Source organism: Notamacropus eugenii, chromosome X, assembly GCF_028372415.1.
Source record: "Notamacropus eugenii isolate mMacEug1 chromosome X, mMacEug1.pri_v2, whole genome shotgun sequence".
Taxonomy (NCBI): domain Eukaryota; kingdom Metazoa; phylum Chordata; class Mammalia; order Diprotodontia; family Macropodidae; genus Notamacropus; species Notamacropus eugenii.
In genome coordinates this window covers 99849803-99873439 of record NC_092879.1, presented here as the reverse complement: position 1 = coordinate 99873439, position 23637 = coordinate 99849803, and the positions used below count along the sequence as shown (strand labels likewise).

General features: G+C 46.6%; 1 protein-coding gene across 2 annotated transcripts; it reads left to right on the top strand.

Annotated features, from left to right (window-relative positions):
• Positions 1 to 2542: 2542 nt before the first annotated feature.
• Positions 2543 to 23637, top strand: GCNA (germ cell nuclear acidic peptidase). 2 transcript variants are annotated; one of them, XM_072626711.1, is made up of 12 exons: positions 2581 to 2714; positions 2872 to 2915; positions 3181 to 3253; positions 3333 to 3399; positions 4121 to 4188; positions 11090 to 11138; positions 11296 to 11339; positions 16170 to 16332; positions 19936 to 20080; positions 21393 to 21534; positions 22535 to 22739; positions 22972 to 23637. In XM_072626711.1, exons 1-12 carry the CDS (start codon positions 2678 to 2680, stop codon positions 23180 to 23182), a joined length of 1248 nt encoding a protein of 415 aa, XP_072482812.1. In that variant the 5' UTR covers positions 2581 to 2677; the 3' UTR covers positions 23183 to 23637. The 2 variants fall into 2 exon arrangements, with proteins under 2 accessions (XP_072482813.1, XP_072482812.1); XM_072626712.1 differs by lacking the exon at positions 3181 to 3253 and having other exon boundaries at positions 2543 to 2714.

Genomic DNA, 23637 nt, shown 5'->3' with positions numbered 1-23637 from the left:
TTTCTTTTTTCTTCTTAATTGTTTTTAGTTTTCTACAATCACTTCCATAAGTCTTAGATTTTCTCTCTCCCCGCCCCCCCCACCCCCCCCCCGCCCCAAGGCATGATTCATTCTTTGTAAATAGTATATTTTTTTCCCCCCAATTACATGCAGAGATAGTTTTCAACTTCAGTGTCTCATAAGATTTTTGAGTTCCAAATTTGTCTCCCTTCTTCCGTCCCCTCCTTCCTCCCCAAGACTGCAGGCAATCTGACATAGCTTATGCATTAGACATCATTTTCCCGTCCAAAATGAGGAAAATAAGAAACATTGGTTTTAATTCTTACCCCAAATCGAGGTAGGGAGGCAGGTTTGAGTTCCTTTTTAGTGATAAAGTTAGACCCTAAAAGGTTAATCTACTTGCCCAAGGTCCTGTGGCTAGTAAACCCGCTAAACTGACTCAGGAGATCTAAATTAGGAGAATCCCTTAACTGACTCCACTTTTTTAAAAATTAAATTTTGTTTTCAATTGACAAAAATCTATTTTCTCCTCTTCCTACCCATTCCTCTACCCCCATTGAGAAAAAAGATGTGTGGTGTGTGTGTGTTTACCATACTGAGCGGGCGCGCGCAACGCACACACACACATAATGTGCTTGTGTGTGTGTATGTTTGCGTGTACATGCGTATGTATATATGCGTGTGTGTATGTGTATACACACACGCATATATACATGGTATGTATGTATGTATGTATATATTCCAGCAGAGCTGGAATTTGACCTCAAGGCCTCATTGATTCCAAATCCAGTGATCTTTCAAACCATAGTGAGTTTTGGACTAAATCTCATGACTAGATGAGCATTCTTTCCTCTACCCCAACCTGACAAGGTTATGTTATGTTTGTAGGACAGAGATTGTACACACAAGACAGGGAGGGAGAGAGAGGCAAGGTGCAGTGCAGAACGTACCCACTCTGCGTCTGTGTTTGCGAACATTGTTTAAAGCTTACACCCGAACTGGTGTGGATACTTAGACATTATTTTGGGATGCTCCAGCACTGAGGTCTATTCATGGCACAGACTCAGTTTGTGACTCAGGTGAAACTAAAGATGCTATCTGTGACATGAACATGCTTCTTTTGCTGAAGACCCTGGCATCAGAGCCCTCTCCTGGAAGGAGCAATTATCCCCTGCCGTTGATCCCCTAACTCTCCCCTCCAAGGCTCCAGTCAGCCACCTGCATTTCCCATTAGCAGTTCAGATGTAATCTCTCTTTAAAGGGGCTCTCTTCAGGGAGAGGAGAGTTCATTTGCTCAGGGTCATAAAGCCAGCATAAGACAGGCTGCTCCCATCTGAACATTAAGTGTATGTGTGTACCCATATATCCTCCTCTCTGTCTCTCTGTCTCTCTCTCTGTACATATATATATGTGTGTGTGTATATATATATATATATGTATATATATATGTATATATATACATATATATATACACACACACACATATATGTATATACACACACATGTACATACATATATACACACACACATATATATATACATATGTACGTGTATATATATATATATATATAATGTACGTGTATATCTATATCTATAGTTTATAGTCTATATTTTACATATTCACTTACGTATATTATAGAACAACAGGAGAGACTTGTCGCTAAAACCATAAGTCTCTTGTGAACAGCTCGCTCATCTTTTTCAGTATATAAGTTGATCCTGTACATTTTAAATCTGTCCTCTTTGTCAGTGTTACCTTTTGGTTTTCAGCTGCTGCTGCTGCCCTGGGTCTGGGGTCAGACTTCACTCCCCTCTCACCCAGGTGAAAGAGGTTTCTTACTGACCTTTGAAGCTGTCCTTTGGTGTTTTGTGAGTTGAGATACGTGGAAACCTCAGCAGCTACCTGTGATTCCACTGCTTGAAGCCTGCTCCAGTCCTGTCCATGCAGTGTGACCCAGGCTGGCTGTGCTCTGCTCTAAGCCTGGTGTGGTAGAACCCTTCCCGTCTGCCTTCCAGGCTGTCTTGGGATGGAAATCTCTTTTTGCTCTGTCATTTTGTGGCTTCTGCTGCTCTGGAGTGTGTTTAGAGCCATTTCTGGCCGGTATTTTAAGGGCTACGGGGGGGAGAGCTAGAGCAGGTCCGTCCTTCTACTCCATCTTGGCTCCACCCTACGTGGATTTTACTTCTGCATAAACCCTAAATTTGTGTGATCCAAGTGGTTAATTTCATTGTCTTTAATCTTCTTTTCCCCTTGTAGCAAAAAGGCGTTTTTCCTGTTCTTTTAGTGTGTGATGTGACTTTTCGTATCTAAGTCAGGCCATCTATTTAGAGTTTCTCTTGCTGTATGGCAGAAGGTGTTGGTCTGTAACTAATTTCTTCCAGACTTTTTCCAGTTCTCCCAGCAGCTGTTGTTGAATAGTGAGTCCACCAAGTCAAGGGATGGGAGATGGGAGATGGTAGACCAGGGGAAAGTGTGTCTCAGAAGTTCCTGTTTATGGGAATGACTTTGTCGGTTTTTAGATGAGCAGGGATTGTGAATGTAGGAGGATTAGGATATGACAGGGAGGAGGTGTCCCGAGGCAGCTAGGGCTATTTTGCCCTTCTTTGTTCCCCGTGCCTTTCCATCACCACCTAAAACAAGGTATGTCCTGTGTTTTTCCTCCAGAACTGAGCAGCGATGATGATGTATCACCAAAGAGGAAGAAGAGAGTCCGGTAAGGAGACATTCGGGTAATTTCGATTGTCAAAAGCCCGAGAAACCTTTTTTACTTCTGGACCCAGGACAGTGGTGCTTATAATGCTTTTGAATGCACGGAATGTTGGTGAAGGTAGGTAAAGCCCTGTTTTAACGCTCCCCTTTTATCTTTGCAGCCGTAGAGTGTTGGATTCGAGCAGCGATGAAGAACTTGAGTTGGGTAAGTAGAGCCTATCCAAAGGATCCTTTCCATTTTCCTTGACAGTTTGGAGGATGTGAATGTAGATCAGGTTGAGCTGTCATGTGGAGAGGTTTAGCATGAAGTGACTGCAGGTTAGTTCCCCCTGTTCAGTAATAACCTCTGTGAAGCTTATTCCCCATATTGTTAGGAAGGAGGCATTCGCAAGTATCTTGCTTTCCTTGGCTTTGTTCTCCTTTTTTTGCTCCAGGGTCCCTTACCTTTCTTTTGTTCTGCTTTTCCTCAGGACCAGAACATGATGGACAGCTCCCCACAGGCTGGGTCATGTGGCTTCTCCAGTGCAGGGTCCTTTGGCTGCTGTATGGCCCCATTTTGCTAAGCTGTCACTTTTTAAATGTAACTTGCCTTCTAATGCTTAATGTTTCCTTCATGGTTTAGTGTTATCCCAGGTAAAACCTCCCAGGATCTCGTCGTCATGTTCGTCGTCGACGAAAAGAAATGACGAGTGAGTATGAGAATTACGGAAAGGACTTTTTAAGTGGGCAACCTGTATAGGAGATTTGGAGTTTGGAAGGTGTAGGTTTGACTCCAGGCTGAGGCGCTTACTAGCATTGTGACCTTGGGCGGGTCACTTTCCCCTCCCTGGGCCTCGGTATCCCCTCAAGTCCCTTCCAGCTCTAACCTTGGATGATTCTGAGATGATTTATCTCGTCATGCAGACCTTAAGGGCAGAGTATAGTGTAGGAGTCATAACCCATACCTGAAGCGAATCCATGGTCTGATACGCTCAGCACATGGGTCTCCTTCTGAGGTAACGGAATCTTGTCTTTTGGAGAGCTCTGGCGGTGAGAGGGGTTTTCTTTCCGCTAGGCCTAACTCTGCTCTTCATGTGACAGACCTTTACATACTTGAAAACAGTGATCATGTCTTCTCCTTCCCAGGCCAAACATCTTTGGCTCTTTCACCTGATATTTCTGTGGCATGATCTTGAGCCCCCTTGCCTGTCCCAGTTGCCCTTGTTCAGGTTCTGTAAGTGTTCATCTGAAAATGTGGTACCCAGAAACTGACTCGGTAGCTTATGACCAGTCTTAGTGGTTTATGGACAGCCACTAAAACTTTGGACTCTTATGGATAATCGGGTTAAAGGAAAATGGCTTTTACATTTGCACCAGTCCTGAACTTGCCCTCCCCTCTTTGCCTCACCAATTCTCTGTACTGCCTTGCAGATGTGATGAAGCTGGGAGCTCCGAGGATGAGCTGGTGAAAGGGAAAGGATGTGGAGGAAAGCCCCAAGGCAAGTGCTTAGTGCTTGGTTTAAAGCTGTTATTTTACTGATCACAAATTTCAGAGGTGATGTGACTTCCCCAGGGTCACAGAGCTAGTAAGCGACTGAGGCTGATTTGAATTCAGCTCTCCTTGCCTTCCGTGGCCCAGCGTTCTCTCCAGTGTGCCACTTGCTTTTGGTTTGGAGAAGTGTGGCGTTTTTTGTTTGTTTTCCCTCCCCACCTTGTGCTTAGGTTAATTATACTCAGAGTTCATTTTTTTCTCCTGGCTTATTTTGTATGTCAAAGCCCAGCTGTGTTTTCCTGCTAAAGACTGAGGAAATCTACTTGTTAACTACAAGTTTCAGCTCAGTCAATAAATTTTTACCAAGCCACCAGCATGTGACAGGCTGAGTGCTCAAAAGAAAACACACACTCCCTGCTCCCCAGAACTTCCAGCGTAAGGGAGGGGAAGACAGTGTGTAAAAGGAAGCTGATAAAATGAGGGTGGGTGGGGTGGGGTGGGGTGGGGAGGGCAGGGCAGTGTCAGGGGTGGGAGGGGTGGTGGTGGTGGTGGTGGTGGTGGTGGTGGTGGTGGTGGTGGTGGTGGTGGTGGTGGAGGAGGAGGAGGAGGAGGGAGGAGGAGGAGGAGGAGGAATAATGATGAAGTCCAGAAGTGGTGTAGCTTAAATTGGGAGCTTAACGTTGAATGCTGTAGACCATTCCCACCTTGCTTATCTGCAACGTACGCTTAGGGTGACTCTTTTCTACTCGCCACGCGTAGTGCAGATTATAGAAATTATGATCTCTATGTCCCGGCTTTAGTGTAGACAGTTTTAGCATTGGAGTGGCCAAGAAGTCGTCTCCCTGAAATCCAGTGGTACGGTATTCTGGTGTTTTTAGGTTTGCCTGAACACGTAGGCAGGTAGGGCGTTGCCATCGTGTGGTCCACATATCCCCCTTCTCACTGGGTCGGGGGTGGTGGGGGGTGGCTTTCATAGAGGGGGGACCAGCTACAGCTGTTACTTTGCTGCTCCTGCTCGTTATTTTGGGTGTAATGAAGGGGAGGGTGGAAATGTACTCTAACCAGTGAAACGTTAAGTGCTTACTATGCCTGAGGTTTGGGCAGCTAGGTGGCACGGTGCATAGAATAGGCGCTGGCCTGGAGTCAGGAGGACCCCTCCAACCCAGTTCAAATCTGGCCTCAGACACTTAGTAGACGTGTAATCCTGGGCAGATCACCCGTTTGCCTCAGTTTCTTCATCTATCTGTAAGGTGATCTGGAGAAGGAAATGGCAAGGAAATCCCAAATGGGGCCAGACTGTCTCTTGGTCGCCACTCTACAACAAAATGCACAAAGCTCTGTGCTAAAGTCCCTGCCCTCAAGGAGCTCCCAGTCGAATGAGTAGCCTCTCAGGGCCTCTGACGGTTAACTCTTAAGAACACTGACTAATGGAGAAAGGAAAAATGGGAATAATGGGAACATTCCCCCCCCCCCCCACCCACTTCACCCCGGGGAGGAGGCTTAGTAAAAAGAACCCTAGCCCGGAGGCACATCGCTAGGCCCTTCACTTCCAGCTCCTTAGTGACCCGTGTGCCCTGAGTGTCCCTCACTGCACAGAACTGCTTAGGGATGTGCTCTGATCCCCACGGCTTTCCTGCTAGGCAGATCTACTTGGGTGTTCCTTTTGGGCCACTCGGCACACTGCCCCCCTTGGGAGGCACCCTTGTGCTGCTGGTAAAAATATATCGGCAGATCTCCCAGCAAACAGCTGCGGAGCCTGGCTTTTGAATTCCTCATCTCTTAAGCAGAAGAGGGGAGTCAAGGCAGCAACAGCTCTTTGTTTTGTAGCACCCGCAAAGCCTCCTTCGTAGTTCCTGACCGCTTCTGTGTTCTGCTTTTTGTAAGCTGTTTCTCTCCTGGCCCGTGGCTTCTATCCCTAGCTGCTTCTCACTTCCACACTCATTTCTTTTCATCTGATCCTCCAGCGGCTAATGCCTCCAGTTAGGACCTATTCCTGAGCAGTGATCTATTTGTACCTCAGCTTGGGAAAAAGAAAAGCGACCAAAGCACAATTCTAGCAGTTGTCAGGGCCAACGTGCCCATTTCCCCAAAGGTCACTAACTGTGATTTATACATGTTAGCCGGTCTGTCTCAGTGCCTGAAGGCACATTTCAGTGAGCCGATGGGGCAGTGCCTGGACACCAAGTTCACCTCCAGTCAAGCCTTTTACTCTCGTGCGTGAGAGACTCTGCTCAGATATATTTTGAGTTTTGTTTCTTCTCAAGTTCACTTGATCAGCGTTTCACACAGGGGTGTCACTTCTGCCCTTCAGCAACCCAAATATTCCCAGAACCAAGGCGCAGCGCCTTAACAAATACAAGTCTTTGGCCCTACCCGTGCATCCTTTAGGAATCTAGTTACCATCCTAAGTGGACTGGATTGGAGGAGGCGTTTATGAAGGTGGGGCCAAGGAAGCTCACTACCTGAGAGGTTCAGTGAGGCCTTTTTTGTCTTTTTGAGGGGTGGGGGGTGGGGGGTGGGGGGGCGGGGGCTGGGGTAGGGAGAGATGACCGCAGCAGTGCTAGTGGAAAAGAGCAGACTCATTCGGAACACCCAGGCATCTAGCACGATAGGAGAAAAGCTGTAGGGTTTACAAAGCATTTTGCTTAATTCTTTTGAAGTTTGGAGACGCTGTAAGTCAAGCAGTCTATCTGGCCTGTTTCCTCATCGGTAAAATGAAGGAACTGTTCTCCCAGCGCGAACTCGGCATGCTGGAATAGTCCCTTTTAAGAGAAAGTGACAAAGTAGGAGAAGCGTTGCTTGAAATGTGCATGCTTCCCGTAAGCTATTGGCCGAGGAAATGGGCAAATTGATTTTTTCCGGTCGTCAGTTTCACTTTCACTTTTAGGAACTAGCCGTAGCCTTTCTCTGCGGCTTTCTCCCGGTTGCCAGGCTCTGTAACGGAGCGTATTCCGCTTAGGTGGCCCCGCCCCCGCCCCGAGTGCTTGCTTCCACTCTGCCTTGGTGCTTCCGGCCCGCCCCCCCTTCTCCCCCAATCCCTGGCCCTGGGGTCGTGGTTGAGGTGACGGCTGGCCCCCCTCCTGCACTTGTGCCTCTGGAAGGCAGGGGCGGCCTTGTAAAGTGCCCCGCGCTCGCTTAGGTGTTTGCTGCACTGGCTCGAACCGTAGCGGAAGGGGCAGCGGGCGCGAGGGGAGGCGGGAGCTAGGGTGGAGTGCTAGCGCCTTCCTCCCCGGTCCTGGGACTTAGGGCAAGAGTGAGGCCCGGAGGAAAGGAGGCGGGAGGGAGAACCGGGGAGGCACCGGAAGTGGAGCTGGGCCGCGCCGGCAGCGCCGGGCCGCGCCGGCAGCGCCGCCGGAAGTGGCGTGAGCCCAACGCTCGCGCCAAATTCGAAGGCTCGAGCGCGCGGTCGCCCGGGAGACGGCCAGTGTCGCGCTCCTTCTGCGGGTGGGCGGCGGTCGCCCTTCGGGGTCCGGGCCGAGGCAGATCGCCGGGCCATGGCGCGGGTGTTGGGCCGAGGGGCCGAGGCAGCCGCGCGAGGTGAGAAGGGGGGCGGGGCGGGGGCCGAGACGGTCCCTCCTTCTGGCTCCTTGGGGCGGTCCGGGCCTGGCTGGGGAGAGGAGGAGTAAGCGGGAAAGGGCTGGGCTGGAAGGGGAAAAGGGGGCGAAGGCGGGGGAGGGGCGGAGCCTGGCCCGGGAGTTGTCTTTGGATTTGGGGTCTCTGGTTTTTACGCCGCCTTAATCTCGCAGTCGTTGGTCCCTCCCAAGCAAACCAGTCACTAAACGTTTGTAAGGGTGCCCAACGTGTGCCAGGCACGGTACCAAGCGCTGGGGATACAGAAAGAGACAAAAGGCAGGCTTTATTCTCAAGGAGGTACAAACAGGTTGTAGACAGATATGCTGAGATAATCAACCGAGGGAGGGGCGCTTCTACAGGAAAGGCTTCCTGTACAAGGGGGGATTTTAGCCCCAGCTTGAAGGAAGCCAGGAGGTGAAGATGAGGGAGAGGTCCCCCCAGCCTTGGGGGACAGGCAGGGAAATTTCTAGAGTCTGGAGATGGCGTGTCTTGTGGGAGGGAGACTTGGCTTGGGGACGGATGGGGGGCGAGGGGGAGGGAGGAATGAAAAAAAAAAATCCAGTAGCTCCATGGAACCTGACCTTTGAGGGTACCATTAAGCTCCGTTCTATGCCCTTTGTTGCTTCATAGGAAAGAAGGCGTGGTAGTGGGGAAACTGAGCCTCTAACTATTTGTGAGTCTAGATGGGTTTTCTTTTTTCTTCTTAATTTGTTTTTAGTTTTCTACAATCACTTCCATAAGTCTTAGATTTTCTCTCTCTCCCCGCCCCCCCCCACCCCCCCCCCGCCCAAGGCATGATTCATTCTTTGTAAATAGTATATTTTTTTCCCCCCAATTACATGCAGAGATAGTTTTCAACTTCAGTGTCTCATAAGATTTTGAGTTCCAAATTTGTCTCCCTTCTTCCGTCCCCTCCTTCCTCCCCAAGACTGCAGGCAATCTGACATAGCTTATGCATTAGACATCATTTTCCCGTCCAAAATGAGGAAAATAAGAAACATTGGTTTTAATTCTTACCCAAATCGAGGTAGGGAGGCAGGTTTGAGTTCCTTTTAGTGATAAAGTTAGACCCTAAAAGGTTAATCTACTTGCCCAAGGTCCTGTGGCTAGTAAACCCGCTAAACTGACTCAGGAGATCTAAATTAGGAGAATCCCTTAACTGACTCCACTTTTTTAAAAATTAAATTTTGTTTTCAATTGACAAAAATCTATTTTCTCCTCTTCCTACCCATTCCTCTACCCCCATTGAGAAAAAAGATGTGTGTGTGTGTGTTTACACATATGAGCGGGCGCGCGCACGCACACACACACATAATGTGCTTGTGTGTGTGTATGTTTGCGTGTACATGCGTATGTATATATGCGTGTGTGTATGTGTATACACACACGCATATATACATGTATGTATGTATGTATGTATATATTCCAGCAGAGCTGGAATTTGACCTCAAGGCCTCATTGATTCCAAATCCAGTGATCTTTCAAACCATAGTGAGTTTTGGACTAAATCTCATGACTAGATGAGCATTCTTTCCTCTACCCCAACCTGACAAGGTTATGTTATGTTTGTAGGACAGAGATTGTACACACAAGACAGGGAGGGAGAGAGAGGCAAGGTGCAGTGCAGAACGTACCCACTCTGCGTCTGTGTTTGCGAACATTGTTTAAAGCTTACACCCGAACTGGTGTGGATACTTAGACATTATTTTGGGATGCTCCAGCACTGAGGTCTATTCATGGCACAGACTCAGTTTGTGACTCAGGTGAAACTAAAGATGCCATCTGTGACATGAACATGCTTCTTTTGCTGAAGACCCTGGCATCAGAGCCCTCTCCTGGGAAGGAGCAATTATCCCCTGCCGTTGATCCCCTAACTCTCCCCTCCAAGGCTCCAGTCAGCCACCTGCATTTCCCATTAGCAGTTCAGATGTAATCTCTCTTTAAAGGGGCTCTCTTCAGGAGAGGAGAGTTCATTTGCTCAGGGTCATAAAACCAGCATAAGACAGGCTGCTCCCATCTGAACATTAAGTGTATGTGTGTACCCATATATCCTCCTCTCTGTCTCTCTGTCTCTCTCTCTGTACATATATATATGTGTGTGTGTGTATATATATATATGTATATATATACATATATATATACACACACACACATATATGTATATACACACACATGTACATACATATATACACACACACATATATATATACATATGTACGTGTATATATATATATATATATATAATGTACGTGTATATCTATATCTATAGTTTATAGTCTATATTTTACATATTCACTTACGTATATTATAGAACAACAGGAGAGACTTGTCGCTAAAACCATAAGTCTCTTGTGAACAGCTCGCTCATCTTTTTCAGTATATAAGTTGATCCTGTACATTTTAAATCTGTCCTCTTTGTCAGTGTTACCTTTTGGTTTTCAGCTGCTGCTGCTGCCCTGGGTCTGGGGTCAGACTTCACTCCCCTCTCACCCAGGTGAAAGAGGTTTCTTACTGACCTTTGAAGCTGTCTTTGGTGTTTTGTGAGTTGAGATACGTGGAAACCTCAGCAGCTACCTGTGATTCCACTGCTTGAAGCCTGCTCCAGTCCTGTCCATGCAGTGTGACCCAGGCTGGGCTGTGCTCTGCTCTAAGCCTGGTGTGGTAGACCCTTCCCGTCTGCCTTCCAGGCTGTCTTGGGATGGAAATCTCTTTTTGCTCTGTCATTTTGTGGCTTCTGCTGCTCTGGAGTGTGTTTAGAGCCATTTCTGGCCGGTATTTTAAGGGCTACGGGGGGGAGAGCTAGAGCAGGTCCGTCCTTCTACTCCATCTTGGCTCCACCCTACGTGGATTTTACTTCTGCATAAACCCTAAATTTGTGTGATCCAAGTGGTTAATTTCATTGTCTTTAATCTTCTTTTCCCCTTGTAGCAAAAAGGCGTTTTCTCTGTTCTTTTAGTGTGTGATGTGACTTTTCGTATCTAAGTCAGGCATCTATTTAGAGTTTCTCTTGCTGTATGGCAGAAGGTGTTGGTCTGTAACTAATTTCTTCCAGACTTTTTCCAGTTCTCCCAGCAGCTGTTGTTGAATAGTGAGTCCACCAAGTCAAGGGATGGGAGATGGGAGATGGTAGACCAGGGGAAAGTGTGTCTCAGAAGTTCCTGTTTATGGGAATGACTTTGTCGGTTTTTAGATGAGCAGGGATTGTGAATGTAGGAGGATTAGGATATGACAGGGAGGAGGTGTCCCGAGGCAGCTAGGGCTATTTTGCCCTTCTTTGTTCCCCGTGCCTTTCCATCACCACCTAAAACAAGGTATGTCCTGTGTTTTTCCTCCAGAACTGAGCAGCGATGATGATGTACCACCAAAGAGGAAGAAGAGAGTCCGGTAAGGAGACATTCGGGTAATTTCGATTGTCAAAAGCCCGAGAAACCTTTTTTACTTCTGGACCCAGGACAGTGGTGCTTATAATGCTTTTGAATGCACGGAATGTTGGTGAAGGTAGGTAAAGCCCTGTTTTAACGCTCCCCTTTTATCTTTGCAGCCCTAGAGTGTTGGAGTTTAGCAGTGATGAAGAACTTGAGTTGGGTAAGTAGAGCCTATCCCAAAGGATCCTTTCCATTTTCCTTGACAGTTTGGAGGATGTGAGTGTAGATCAGGTTGAGCTGTCATGTGGAGAGGTTTAGCATGAACTTTCTGCTGGTTAGTCCCCTGTGTTGAGTGTTTATTTTCTTACAGCCTTGGGAACTTTTGTTGTTTTTCCTTTTTCTTGGTCATTTTCTGTCTGATGTGTGCGATATGTAACCTGAACATCAGTTTAGTTAGTTTTTTTGTGATAATTTGTGATTTGAAGTATTTTTCCTTGTGATCCCTATTTCTTAATAATTTGGACTTATTTTGTGAATTGCTTGATCATATCTTTTAGTCCTGTGAGATAATGACTTTTGTTCTTATAAATTTGAATTATTTTTCTATTCATCTTGAATATGAGACCCTTTTGAGGTAAATTTGTTGCAAGAATTTTTTTTCTCCGTTAATGAGTTCCCTTTTCGTTTTCACTGCATTGGTTTTCTTTGTGCCAGTCTTTATAGTAGTGGAAATTGTTGCTTTTCTTTTCTGTGTGCTTTCTGTCCCTCCCATGGACATGTGATGTTTTTAGCAGCCGTTTTGGCCGCCTCAGAGGAAGTAGAGGAGGGCAATTGCTGGAGTCAGATTTGTCGCACAGAAAGCATCCTTTTTTTGTTTCTGAATTTGATTTTTTTCTTCAGAATTTATCCATCTCCAGATAAAATGACCATTTTCATATATAAAATAGAACTGAAAAAGAGACTTGTCCATGAAATTGCAGATTCTCTGTGAATTGCAGGTTGCTTCTTCTTTTTAGTATGTGATATGTTCAATACATGACATTCAAAGTTTTGATTATCTTTGTTTCCTTTTGGCCTTTCTTCCATTTTCTTCATTTTCAAAAAAATCCTTCGGTTGACCCTCTTTTTCTTATTTCTGGGAGTCTGGCCAACCCTATCCCTAACTCTCATCTTCTCCCCACCCATCTACCTGAATTGGAAAAAAAAAAAAAAGGAAGAAAAGGATAAATTCTTGGGACAACTGGGCACACTCAAGCCAAAACAGAAAAAGCACATTGGCCTTGTCCGCGGAGGCGCCTCATTGTTCACCTGGAGTCCGTCAGTCCTCTGGAGTCATGGCCGAGCCTTGCACCGGTCGGAGTTTTTAAGTCCTAAAGCTGTTTCTCTTTACTTTGTTTCCATTAGTGTATAAATTGTTCTGCTGGTTCTGCTCGCCTCATCCTTAAATATTCCATGTTCCTCTGAAACTGCCCATTTTGCATTTCTAATGGAAATTCTCTTATTTGTTATTTATACTCTGACCTTCCATCCAATCATTTCTTCAGCCACTCCCGCAGTGATGGGCTTACCCCTTTAATTTTCAAGCTGTGACTGTAACCAAATGGAACTGCTCAAAATATTTTTGTCCATATGGGTCCTTGTTCTCTTTCTTTGATCTCTCTAGGCCTGGTAGGGGGATCACTGTCCAAGCGTGTGCCCAGTTTTGGGACTCTTTCAGGCATGTTTGTTCATACAGTATGTTACTGTAGAATTTGTTCTCCTGGTTCTGCTCCCATTACTTTGCTTTGGGTCATCCAAATCTTCCCACGTTTCTTTGGTACCATCCTTTTCCTTCACCCTAAATATTCCATCATATTTGTATACTGTGATTTTTTTTTGGTCATTCATCAGTTCCCAATTCTTTGCTATCCACCACTTTATACTTCGGAGTCCTTGTCTTTGATCTCTTTGGCTTTTACATCTAGTAGACATTATTTCTGGGTCAAAGATCACTGACAATTTAAATTTAGTAACTGTTGGGACATCTTTCAGAATTGCTTTCCAGAATGACTTACAGCAGTTCACAGTTCCACCAGCAGTACGTTAATGTACTGGCTTTCCCATAATTCGTTCAGTGACTTTTTAAGCATAGTTGCAAATTGTTTCTAAAGCACTTGGTGCATGGATTTTTCCATTCAGCCTACCCTAACTACCTGCATTTTACAGATGAAGAAACTGAGGCCCTGAGAGGCTAGAGCTGGCATGAACCCATATCTATCACTGTTTATATTCCACACACATTGTTTCTTGTCTAAATGCATCTTGTTTGGAATCCCACAAGAATGTCATGTCTCTTCCTTTTTCCTAAGCCCTACACTACCATGACCTCCTTTGGGAAAGAGCAGAGCACTTTTCTTTTTTTCAACAGAGCTGTCCAAAAGTGGAATGGGATAACTTAGGAAGTTATTGGGTCTGTAGTACTGAGCAGGTGAGTGACCATTTCCAGTTCAGGTACAGGTTGAAATAGATGACCTCTGAGCTGCCTTCTCATTGGAGAAATATTTCCTGTAGAAACACTGTTCACTCAAGCCACGTGTGTGACCCAGTGTGTGACTGAGTCTACTGTTACTTTTAACCTAAAGCAGGGCTTCTTAAACTTTTTCCACTCTCCAACCCTTTTAGTGCTTCTTAAAGTGTAGGTTGTAACTCATGGGGTCATGACCCACAGTTTAAGAAGCCCTGTCCTAAAGGAGAAACGCTTTCTTGGTGATTGATTATTAGGGTACTTACCCGATGTGACTCTTGGAGCCCCCATCCAGGACATTCCATTGTCTGATATATGTTCCTTCTTGAGCCCTTAGCACTGTGTTGTGACAAACAAGCCTGCCAATTTCAACATTAGTATGCAACTGACAGTTACAGTAAGTGTGATTTGTTAGGCATTACTTGGGGCAACTTGGTGGCCTTCCACCTAGGACAAATGAGTGAATGTTCTTAATGTTTTCTGTGACTAAGTAATAGGTATTTCTGTAGTTACTTTCTAGCTAGGTGGGCTTTTTAGTTCCCCAATTTACATACCCGATACCATCAAAAGTGCAACTTCAAACTAAAGAACAAACATTATCGTCCACTGTATAGAAATGAATGGACACTGTACCTGATTCGTGCTCTGTGTTCTCTGTATATGTCCCTGCTTCATCTGATGGAGTCCTGGCCTTCATTAGGCTTGTCTGCCTCAGACTGGTTTTTCATTTTGATAACACAATGTCATTGGCTAGATCTCAGTGGCCCCAACTGGACATATAACAGTAGATCTACTCTGTAGCCTTCTCGAGTCAGGTACTGACAGAGCAGCCAGTATTTCTCAGTCCTGACTGTTTGGAAGGCTAGGGTAACATCTCTGACAGCAGCTCTGCAGTTGGTTCTTGTTGTCCAAGTTTATTAAATCTGCTCTTGAGGCCTGTCTTGATTCTTAGCTTTTTCTTGCATTTTGATAGCTTTAGCAAGTCTGTTTAAAATTCTATTGCTGGATGATAATTGCACTACTTGGAGGATCCAGTGGCAGATGCCATCTCTGGGTCCTGTTCGATGGGTTGTACTCCTGCCTGGTTCTGTGAATATAACTTGCCGGTCTGCAAATTAGGTAAAAGATTCTTTCCTCGGAAAAACTATTTGAGGCTGTACCCATTGAAGTTGTGGCATATACTTTGCCCCAACCAAGTTTACTGACTAGCTGCTGTTGAAAATAATTTCTTAGTGTAGATTTCAAATTCTTCAATACTCCTTGAAAAGCCAACAGATCATCTTTCAGCCAAGACACCAGATGTCAGGAGCTACTGTGCCCTTTCCAAACTCTGCTTTCATACAGCCATTGAGCTATGTGACCAGCTCCTGGTCAAGGGTTCTCCCTGTATTAAGACAGACTTGAGGGCTACTGTAAGGGAATCATGGGATATACCAGACCTCAGTCTATTCTGTTTAAGGCAGTTTCCTGGTTGATCAGTTATCTCCCTCATTTCTGCCTTGCTGAGGCGTCTAAGGCCAGCTCTCTACCACACAATTTCCTGTGGTTGCTCTTTCGAGGGCTAGTTCATGAACTCCAGAGGGGTTGAGGGAAGGCATTAGAAAAGTGAGAGGCCTCATGAAGGATTTGAGACATAAAAAGCCTAGACTCTTCCCACGGCTAGAAAGTAACTTCAAGAAATGAGTGGCATTTCAACAATGGCATTTGATTAGAAAAGGCAGAGTCTCCAAGTGGCCCTGAGAGGCAGCAGGATAGCGTGAAAGATCCTTGTGGACATTGGTTTGCCTCTGAGTGAGAGCATGAATTTCTCTGGGGCTTTAAGGTTTGCTTTACATAACTGCTTTGGGAAGTGGGGAGATCAAATGACTTGCCTAAAGTCACCCAGATAAATATCTTTGGCAGGATTTTGGCTTGCTTTGTATCCGTGGGGCTTAGCAGGGTGCCTGACCCACAGGAGTGCTAGTGTTCCGTACAGTCATTGTCGACAAAGACAATCATTTTCCACTCGTTAACACTACCAGCATAGAAACAAACAGCTTAAGTCCTGGGGAAAGATCAGGCTAACCCTCGCTTAATGAAACCTGCATCCTATATTTTTCTGAATTTGGGCTTGTCCTGAGCAGTGTGTCCTCCCCACCCTCTCCACTCACTTTTTCCTCCCTGGGCCTTAGTTCTTTATCTGTAAAATGTGGGTGTTGGCCTCTGAGGGCCCTTCCAGCCCTAAATCTAAAATCCCATGTGTGATCTCCTACAAGCCACTTCCTCTCCCTGGGCCTCAGTTTCCCATCTCTAAAATGGGAGAAGAGGAGGCTGCTAGGATAAATAGTTTCTGAGTTCTCTTCCAGCCCTATATCTAATTAATCTTTTGAATACTTTGGAATACAGATCTTGGTGCCCTCTAGATTTGGGTATGGGTACTTCCAGTTCGGACTTCCGGGCTCTCCTTGGTTGGCCTGTTGGCCTGTTGCCTGGGTGCAAGTTAACTTACTCCGTTCAGATATCCTTTATACTCAGCAATTTTCTAGTCCATTTTGTTTGTGCTTTTAGAAAAAAAAACCTTCGAGACTCCTTCCAGGGATGTTCCCAGCTCAGTTCAGGATTCAGGGACTCCCACGCCCGGCTTTTCAGGCACTTTGAGGCTAGTGCCTACCTTGTCGACTCCCCCAGTCACATCAGCCAGTTACCCAGATGCTCCGCAAAGCAGTAGAAGGTATGTGATTGCTCATGGTACAAGTCCTTGGTATGTACTCAGCCCTGTGTATGCTGGGTGTTATGGGAAATATGAAGCTCCGAGATAGAAGGCACAGGGTCAAATGGAGCAGAGAAGATAGAACTACACAGGACGTAAGTTAAATCCACCATGAGTGGTACTGGCAGGTGCCAGATCAGGGACGGAGGCCTCAGTGTGAATTAGTCCCTTCCCTTCTCCCCTGTTTTGCTCCTTTGTCCTCAGTCCAGGCTCTTCCCTGCACCCTGCCTCAGCTCTGGATCTGGGCCACCCGCTGGCGTCCAGATGAGGACTCAGAGGTGACCAAAGTTAGTGGCTTCATCCTTGACCTCCCTTTGACCCCACCAGTTGTTCTCTTCTGGATATTTTTCTTTTTGCTCTAGGTTTTGATGACCTTGATTTCTCCTGATTCTTCTCCTCAGGGTTCTTTGCTTCATCCAGGTCATGCCCACTGATCAAAGGTGTCTTGGGCCCTCTTCTTCCTCAAAGACATCTCCTGCCACTCCCACTGGGACTAGATTGAAATATAATTGGGGAAATATTTAACAAAATAAATAAAAATAGAATAAACCAAGTCACCGAGCAGACCCACAGGGATAAGTGGCCTCCGTTTCTGTTTGAGTTTGACACCTCTACTCAACACTGTCTCACTTGGCCATCTCATGAGCTCCAGTTGGCACAGTTATCATCTTGATACAGGTGGTTCCCTAACCCTAAGCTGCTTTCTCTTGATTCCTTTGATCATCTTGACTTGGTCGAACCGTAGGAATCTCAAACCCAACACGTCCGCAACAGAACTTACTGTCTTTCCCCTCAGATTTTTCCCTCTTCCCTTCTTTTCTATTACAATTGAGGGTATTACCATTCTCTCAGTTACCCAGGTGGACAGCCTTGACTCCCTTCTTGCACTCACTCCCATATGTCCCATCTGTGGTTGTTTCTCCCATAGGTATCTCCTGTTCACTTACACAGCTGCCATCCTGGTCCAAGTCCTTGGCACCTCATGCTTGGACCATTGCTTCTGGTCTGTCTCCTTGTCTCCAGAGTCTCTGTAGTCCATCCTCCACTTAAGTGCTAAAGTGCAGGTCTGCTTACATCACCCCCTCTCAGTCTACTCTTGTGGCTTCCAGGTCACATAGAAAACATTCTCTTTGGCATTCATTTCAAGCTCTCTATAACCTGTCTCCTGCCCAGCTTTTTCAGTCTCCTCCAGGCATTCTCCAATCGAGTAACTGGCTTTTTGGCCATTCCCTACATCTCCAAACTGCGCCCCCCCCCCCGCCTGGAAGTCCTTCTTTCCCTGGCATTCTCCCTCTCCACACTCATCCTCTCCTTTATCTTCCCTCTAGGAATTTACAATTTTCATTGGCAACGTGCCTACCTTTTATGTGAGGAATTTTTTGCATATTGTCCCCCCTATCAGAATGTGAGCTCCACAAAGCCAGGGACCTGTTTTGGCCTTTCTCTGTGTCCCTGGTGCTTAAGCTTTTGAGGAATGATTTTTGAATGCCTGACTGACCAAGAAGTGGAAACACACCATGAAAATAGCTTGACTGCTTTTTGGGTAACGTTGTCTGACAAATGGAGAACAATTTTTCAGGTAACCAAGCCCACTTCCTCTGCCTGGCCATTCCCTCACTTCCTTGTCCTTTGGAGTATCAGAGAGGACTTGTTGAAATCCATTGGTGATTTCCACACCACCGGAGTCCTCTCATTGATTCCAGGCTGAGAGGGACCAGACAAGGCCTCTGAGCCCCTTGGTGGATCTTTTGTGCAGTAGAGCAGCAGTGTCAAACTCAAACCAGAAAGGATCCTGGGGGTTGTGTGTTAACATAGAAAACCCCAAATCCATACCAGCTCAGTTGTGTTGCATTTTTATTTGTTCAACATTTCCTAATCACATTTTAATCTGGTTTGGGCAGCCTATTGTTTGACACCTCTGTGGTAGAGAAAGATCTTTGGATTTGGAGTCAACAAGCAAGTGCCTACTATGTGCCAGTTGCTTTACTAAGCACTGGGGTTTACAAACAGAAGCACAGGCAGTCTCTGCCCTCAAGGAGCTTATATTCTAATGGGGGTAAGACAACACATAAAAGGAAGTGGAAAAATGAGGGTGGATGTTGTGGTAGGGGAAAAGGGGAGTCAGGATTGGATCCTGCAGGTTCTGGGAGGAATTGACCAATCAGAGGATGGGGCCACAAGGGCAGGAGGGACCTTCCAGGGTGAGAAGAGTGGGGGAAAAAACACTTAACTGCTCAGTGCCTTAGTTTCCTCATCTGTAAAATGAAGGGGTAGGACTTAATGGTCTCTGAGGAGCTTTCCAGCTCTAAATCTATGATCTAGTCCAGGGTTGGGGAACCTGCGGCCTCGAGGCCCCACATGGCCCTCTAGAACGTCAAGTACAGCCCTCTGACTGAATCTAGACTTCACGGAACTGATCCCCTCTAGGTCCTCAAATGTAGCCCTCTGCCTGAATCCAAACTTCATAGAACCAATCTGCTTCATAAGAGAATTCGTTGTGTCAAACTTGGACTCAGCCAAGGACCTAGAAGGTCACATGTGGCCTTGAGGCCACAGATTCCTCACCCCAGCTAAGATCTTAAATGGGAGAGACCAGAACTCAGCTCCTTTGCCTTGACATGGTGGTTGCTCTTTGAAGTACCTTGTGCTACATGGGACATCCAGCATGGCAGGCTGGAGAGCCAGGGTATTGTATGAGATTGGCCTACAATATGTCCTTGCTTCTGGGTGTTCGAACATCCCCTCCTACTGTCATCCAGTCCTGGCCTCTCGGGTGCACACCGGGATTCAGAGTGTGTCTTCATCAGACTGTGAGCTTTCGCCTTTTGTTGTAGCCCTAGCCCTTCCCATGGTGCCTGGTGCCAGAGCAGGTGTCATTTCGGTCAGGGAGCTTTGACTGTATTCTTGGGGGAGAGGGAGTGTTAGAGTATGGATAAAGAATGGGTAGAAGTGTTGAAGGCTCATTGAAATGTTTATTAAGGTGAATGGAAGTCCAGATTTTGCAGCCATAATAACATGATCATTTCTTTATAGGTTTTTCTAATGTGTTTTCATGTGGATCTATCCCAGAAGCCATAAAAGCTAACAATGGCACTAAGCCTTTTGTAACCCTGTTCATGCAGAGGCTCTGACTTCATACCCATTCTCTTCCTATCTGTTACCAATCCTTCTGATTTTGATTGTTCACATTGAACTTGATTTTCTTCCATTAAAATTGACTTTCTCTCCCCTTCCACACCCTCCTATCCTCCTTTCCATGGGGGGAAAAAACCCTTGTAAAAAATGTGCATAGTCAAGCAACAGAAATTCCCACATGTGCCACGTCTTCAAAATAAACATTTTATCCTGCATTCTACCCATTTAGCTTCACATTTATTAAGTGTTTCTTTTGGACAAGGCTTCAGATGGCAAGGGGCTGGTTGGTTAGTGGGAAAGGAAAGGAGGGGATGGATGCCAGGAGGGGGTGCAGGAGCCAGGCACATGTCACCCAGTGGACAGGGAAGGGATGGAGGGGAGGGGCTCGAGTGCTTTCTTTGCCAAGCTGACATGACTTTGTTTCTGCAGGGGGAAGCTGTGCCGGGTGGCTGGCTGCTTCTTGGATGAGCTATCCGATTCTACATCAGATTATGTGAAGTACTTTCACCTGAAGAAGGAGGAGTTGACTTGGAAGTTGTACCATTTCTATAACACCACAGTCTTTGGGAAACGGGTAGTGTCTTGGTTGGCCAAAGGGTACCATGGGTGGCACAGGATGGCGGAGGAGGGCTGCTGGCTGGGTAGCACCACATACTTTCCAGCTAGAGGGGTTTGGAGCAGGTTCTCAAAGAAGAGTTTTGGAAGGAAGGAGGGAGGGCTTGGCCTGGGGCCTGGTACAAGAGACATGGAGTTGAGGAAGGCAAAGGTGACAGAGCAGACAGGAGAGCATGGACCCAAATGGGCATGGTACATGCTAAGGGTGGTACCAGAACCAGTGTGACTGCACAGATGGAGGAGTCAGGAAAGATGGCATGGGAAAAGCTGAGTAAATTGTTATTGATGCCATTTAGGGAGAGGAAAGAGAGAAAAAAAATTAATGGAAAAATGAAATACATTTGGGAAAAAAGCACATTATTGATGGAGCGGTTTGTAAGCATGGTAACTAGATTTGGAATATGTTGGAATTGTTTGACTCCTCCCCCCACTTCACCTCCCTTAACCCCAGTATCCTCAACTATAAAATGGGCATAATGGCAGACCCTTTCTTCCGGGGTCATTGTGAGGATCAAATGTGCAGCATACTTTGCAAACGTTAAGGGGCCTCATAGATGTGAACCTGGCCCTTGCCCATCTCCCTACCCTTCGCCCGTAGTCCTCCCAAGTGGTAGTCACTCAGCCCTTGTCATTGTTTTTTGGTTGTTTCAGATTCTTTGTGAGCCCGTTTGGGGTTTTCTTGGCAAAGGTGCTTGGCTTGATTCTTCTCCAGGCCTATACTTTACAAAGTCCTTATTTATCCCTTGATCTGTGTTTGGGTCTTAGCTCCAGGAGAGTCCTATTTAAATGGTTTTTCCTTTTGTACTAGCTTAAACTAAAAGTCCCCATGCCTGTTCTGGCTATCCGTCTCCAGTCTGACAATGTGGCCTCTGCTGTGTTTTAAGTGCATTTTTTAAGTGTGCACAGGAGAATGGGGGCTAGGGGACCAGAGAGCTTCCTGAGGCTAAGCTGGAGGCCTGAGGCCTGGGGCAGCTGCAGCCTTCTTTTCCCCAGCCTTCTTTTCTCTGGGGCCACTTCTTGGCTCTGCCTTACCCTTTCACTGTGATGAGCAGGCTTTTTGTACTTGGTTTGGTCAGGATTCCTTTTGAGTGGGGGAAGGTGAGTGAATGAAAAGCATTTATAATTATAAATAGGAGGAAGGGAAAGGCAAAGGGAGGCAACCTTTGCCCTAAAGGAACTCCCCATCTAGTCCAGAAAAGGCACTGAGTGGTCAGGGCAGGGTGGGCCGCCAGCACTGATCCTCACTCCCTTCTTGTGTTCTTTGCCCTTAGTTACCAGACAAGATGATCATAAACTGGAATAAAAAGATGCGGACAACAGCAGGATACTGCCGCTTTTCAGGGAAGGAAGGCACTCCCCGAGACGCTCGCAATGTTAGGATTGAGCTTTCTGAAAAAGTCTGTGACTCTCCAGGTAATGAGGAGGGGGGTGCGTATGGGTGAAAGCTGCCCACACTGCCGGCTTCAGCTTTGACTGAAGACACCTGGCCCTGGTGTGCACTCCTCCCACGCCAGTCATGATGACTCACTTCCTTAGCTCTCAGTCCCTTTGTTAGACCCTTCTCCAGTTCTGTTGTTCCCCCCTTAGTCCAGGCCCTCACTGCCTCACACTGGGCCCACTTGGTGGGAGTGGGGAGAGTGAAGGGGAAAGGAAGGAATATTCTTACTCCACCAGGGCCAGTGAGTAGAAGAGGAAAATGAAGCCAGGACTAGAAAGAAAGTGGTGTCAGAGAAGAGCCGGGGCTCAGTGCGAAGGATGGGATGTTGGGGGGTGGAGGGGGGCTTGTCAGAGTTACTGAGATAGGGACAGAATGAGAGGCTAGGAGTATGGCACCTGTTGAGCAATCTGGGCTTGGAGACATTGCCTCATGGGTCAGCCTTGTAGCAGCATAGTGATGCATCTTTTGATGCGGGAAGTGTTTTCCCCTTAGTAGGAGCCTAGGGAGGAGGCAGTGGTCCCTTCCCTGAACTGGAGAAGGCCCTTGAAGCCCACCAGCATTAGAGGAGGCCCAGGGCAGGGTCTTACCTCCTTCTCTCTGGTCTCAAGGGCCCAGGTAGAGTAAGGCAATTTTTGCTAGCATCCAGGCGTTGCCTGGAAGCTCTTGCGGGGGAGGGGGGGTTGGGGGGTGGGAGTGGGGAGCTGGAATCACCTTGTGTAACCACCTACTGAGTCACAGATGCCTTACACACAGGAAGTGCTTAATAAATGCTTGGTGCTTTAATTGAATGTTTGAATCTAAGGTTCCCTCTGACAGGTGGTCATTAGTGAGTTGGATGGATGAAATTTCATTTTTCATCCTCTGAAAAGAAAAGAGTTAATGCTGATTATGTGTGTATATGAATAATTCACATGGGAGAAAGTTTAGGAATGTTTCAAGTGATCATAATTAATTGATTTTAATTTCTCTTCCCAGACCGGCTCCGGGACACGCTGATCCATGAATTATGCCATGTGGCTTCCTGGCTGTTTCACGGTGTCAGAGACTGTCATGGTCCCTTTTGGAAAATCTATGCCCACAGATCTAAAGTGGTGCACCCAGAACTGCCTATGGTTAAGCGATGCCACACTTATGAGATTCATTATAAGTTTATCTATGAATGTACTCGGTGCAAAGCCAGGTAATGGAGTCCCTCTCCCCCCCTCCCCACCCCTCATTTTGTTCATTAGCCATACTACAATGAATTCTTTAGCATTTTCCTTAGGCCACCTGGGAATTGAAGACTAGAACCAGTTTGTCAGTGTTCTCTCTATTCCCCCCTGCCCGTCTCCCTCACCACTGGCTACCCCTACCCTGTGTCCCCTTCTCTGGCCAATAGCTTAGTTAGTGCTCACCTTGTTTTTCCATTTTAGGGTTGGCCGCCACTCCAAGTCGGTGAATATCCAGCGTGTAGTCTGTTCTGTATGCCGTGGGTCTCTGGTACTGCTCCCACCCACCCAGAAAGCTGGCACATCTGGGCAGACTCGGCCCACTCCAGCTGCAAGCCACCCCTCTGTTACAGAGGAGGAAGGAGTTTCCTTGCCCTACAGCACGGTGGCATTAAATAATACTGAGACCCACTAGGGTTAGGTGACTGTGGCTCACAATGTTGCTGTTTCTAGCAAATTTATTTAGGGGTGGATTAGCTCGAAAAATAATGTTGAACTGTGAGGTGTCTTTCATGTGTCTGATAAAACATATAGTGCTGATTTAGAATCCTGTGCATTTGAGTAGTGCCTTCCTGCCACTGGCCAAGTAACATGAGGAGGATTGTGCCCTCTCCTTTTGCCTCCACGGACCCATGATCCTGATCTCCTTTGGGTGAGATGGCTAAGAGGAGGTAAGGCCCAGAGGGAAATAAGGCAACGGCTGTCTAGGGGAGGGAGGGACTGCCTCTGAAAAACCAAGCCGAGGACGCCACAGCGGGGCGTTCTGGCCAGGGTTAGTTTGGCTGTTAGGAAGTTTTTTTCTCCCAAAGAAAAACTAAACCCTAAAGCATTAGCATTTATTGTAAAGAATAAAATCTGTTTATGACATTA

Bases quoted from the DNA above. Each gene is read 5' to 3' on its own strand.
- GCNA (XM_072626711.1), top strand. From the start codon at position 2,678: ATGATGATGTATCACCAAAGAGGAAGAAGAGAGTCCG. The intron at 11,139-11,295 runs GTAAGGAGACAT...TTATCTTTGCAG, and splicing joins AAGAGGAAGAAGAGAGTCCG to CCCTAGAGTGTTGGAGTTTA. The intron at 11,340-16,169 runs GTAAGTAGAGCC...TTGTGCTTTTAG, and splicing joins TGATGAAGAACTTGAGTTGG to AAAAAAAAACCTTCGAGACT.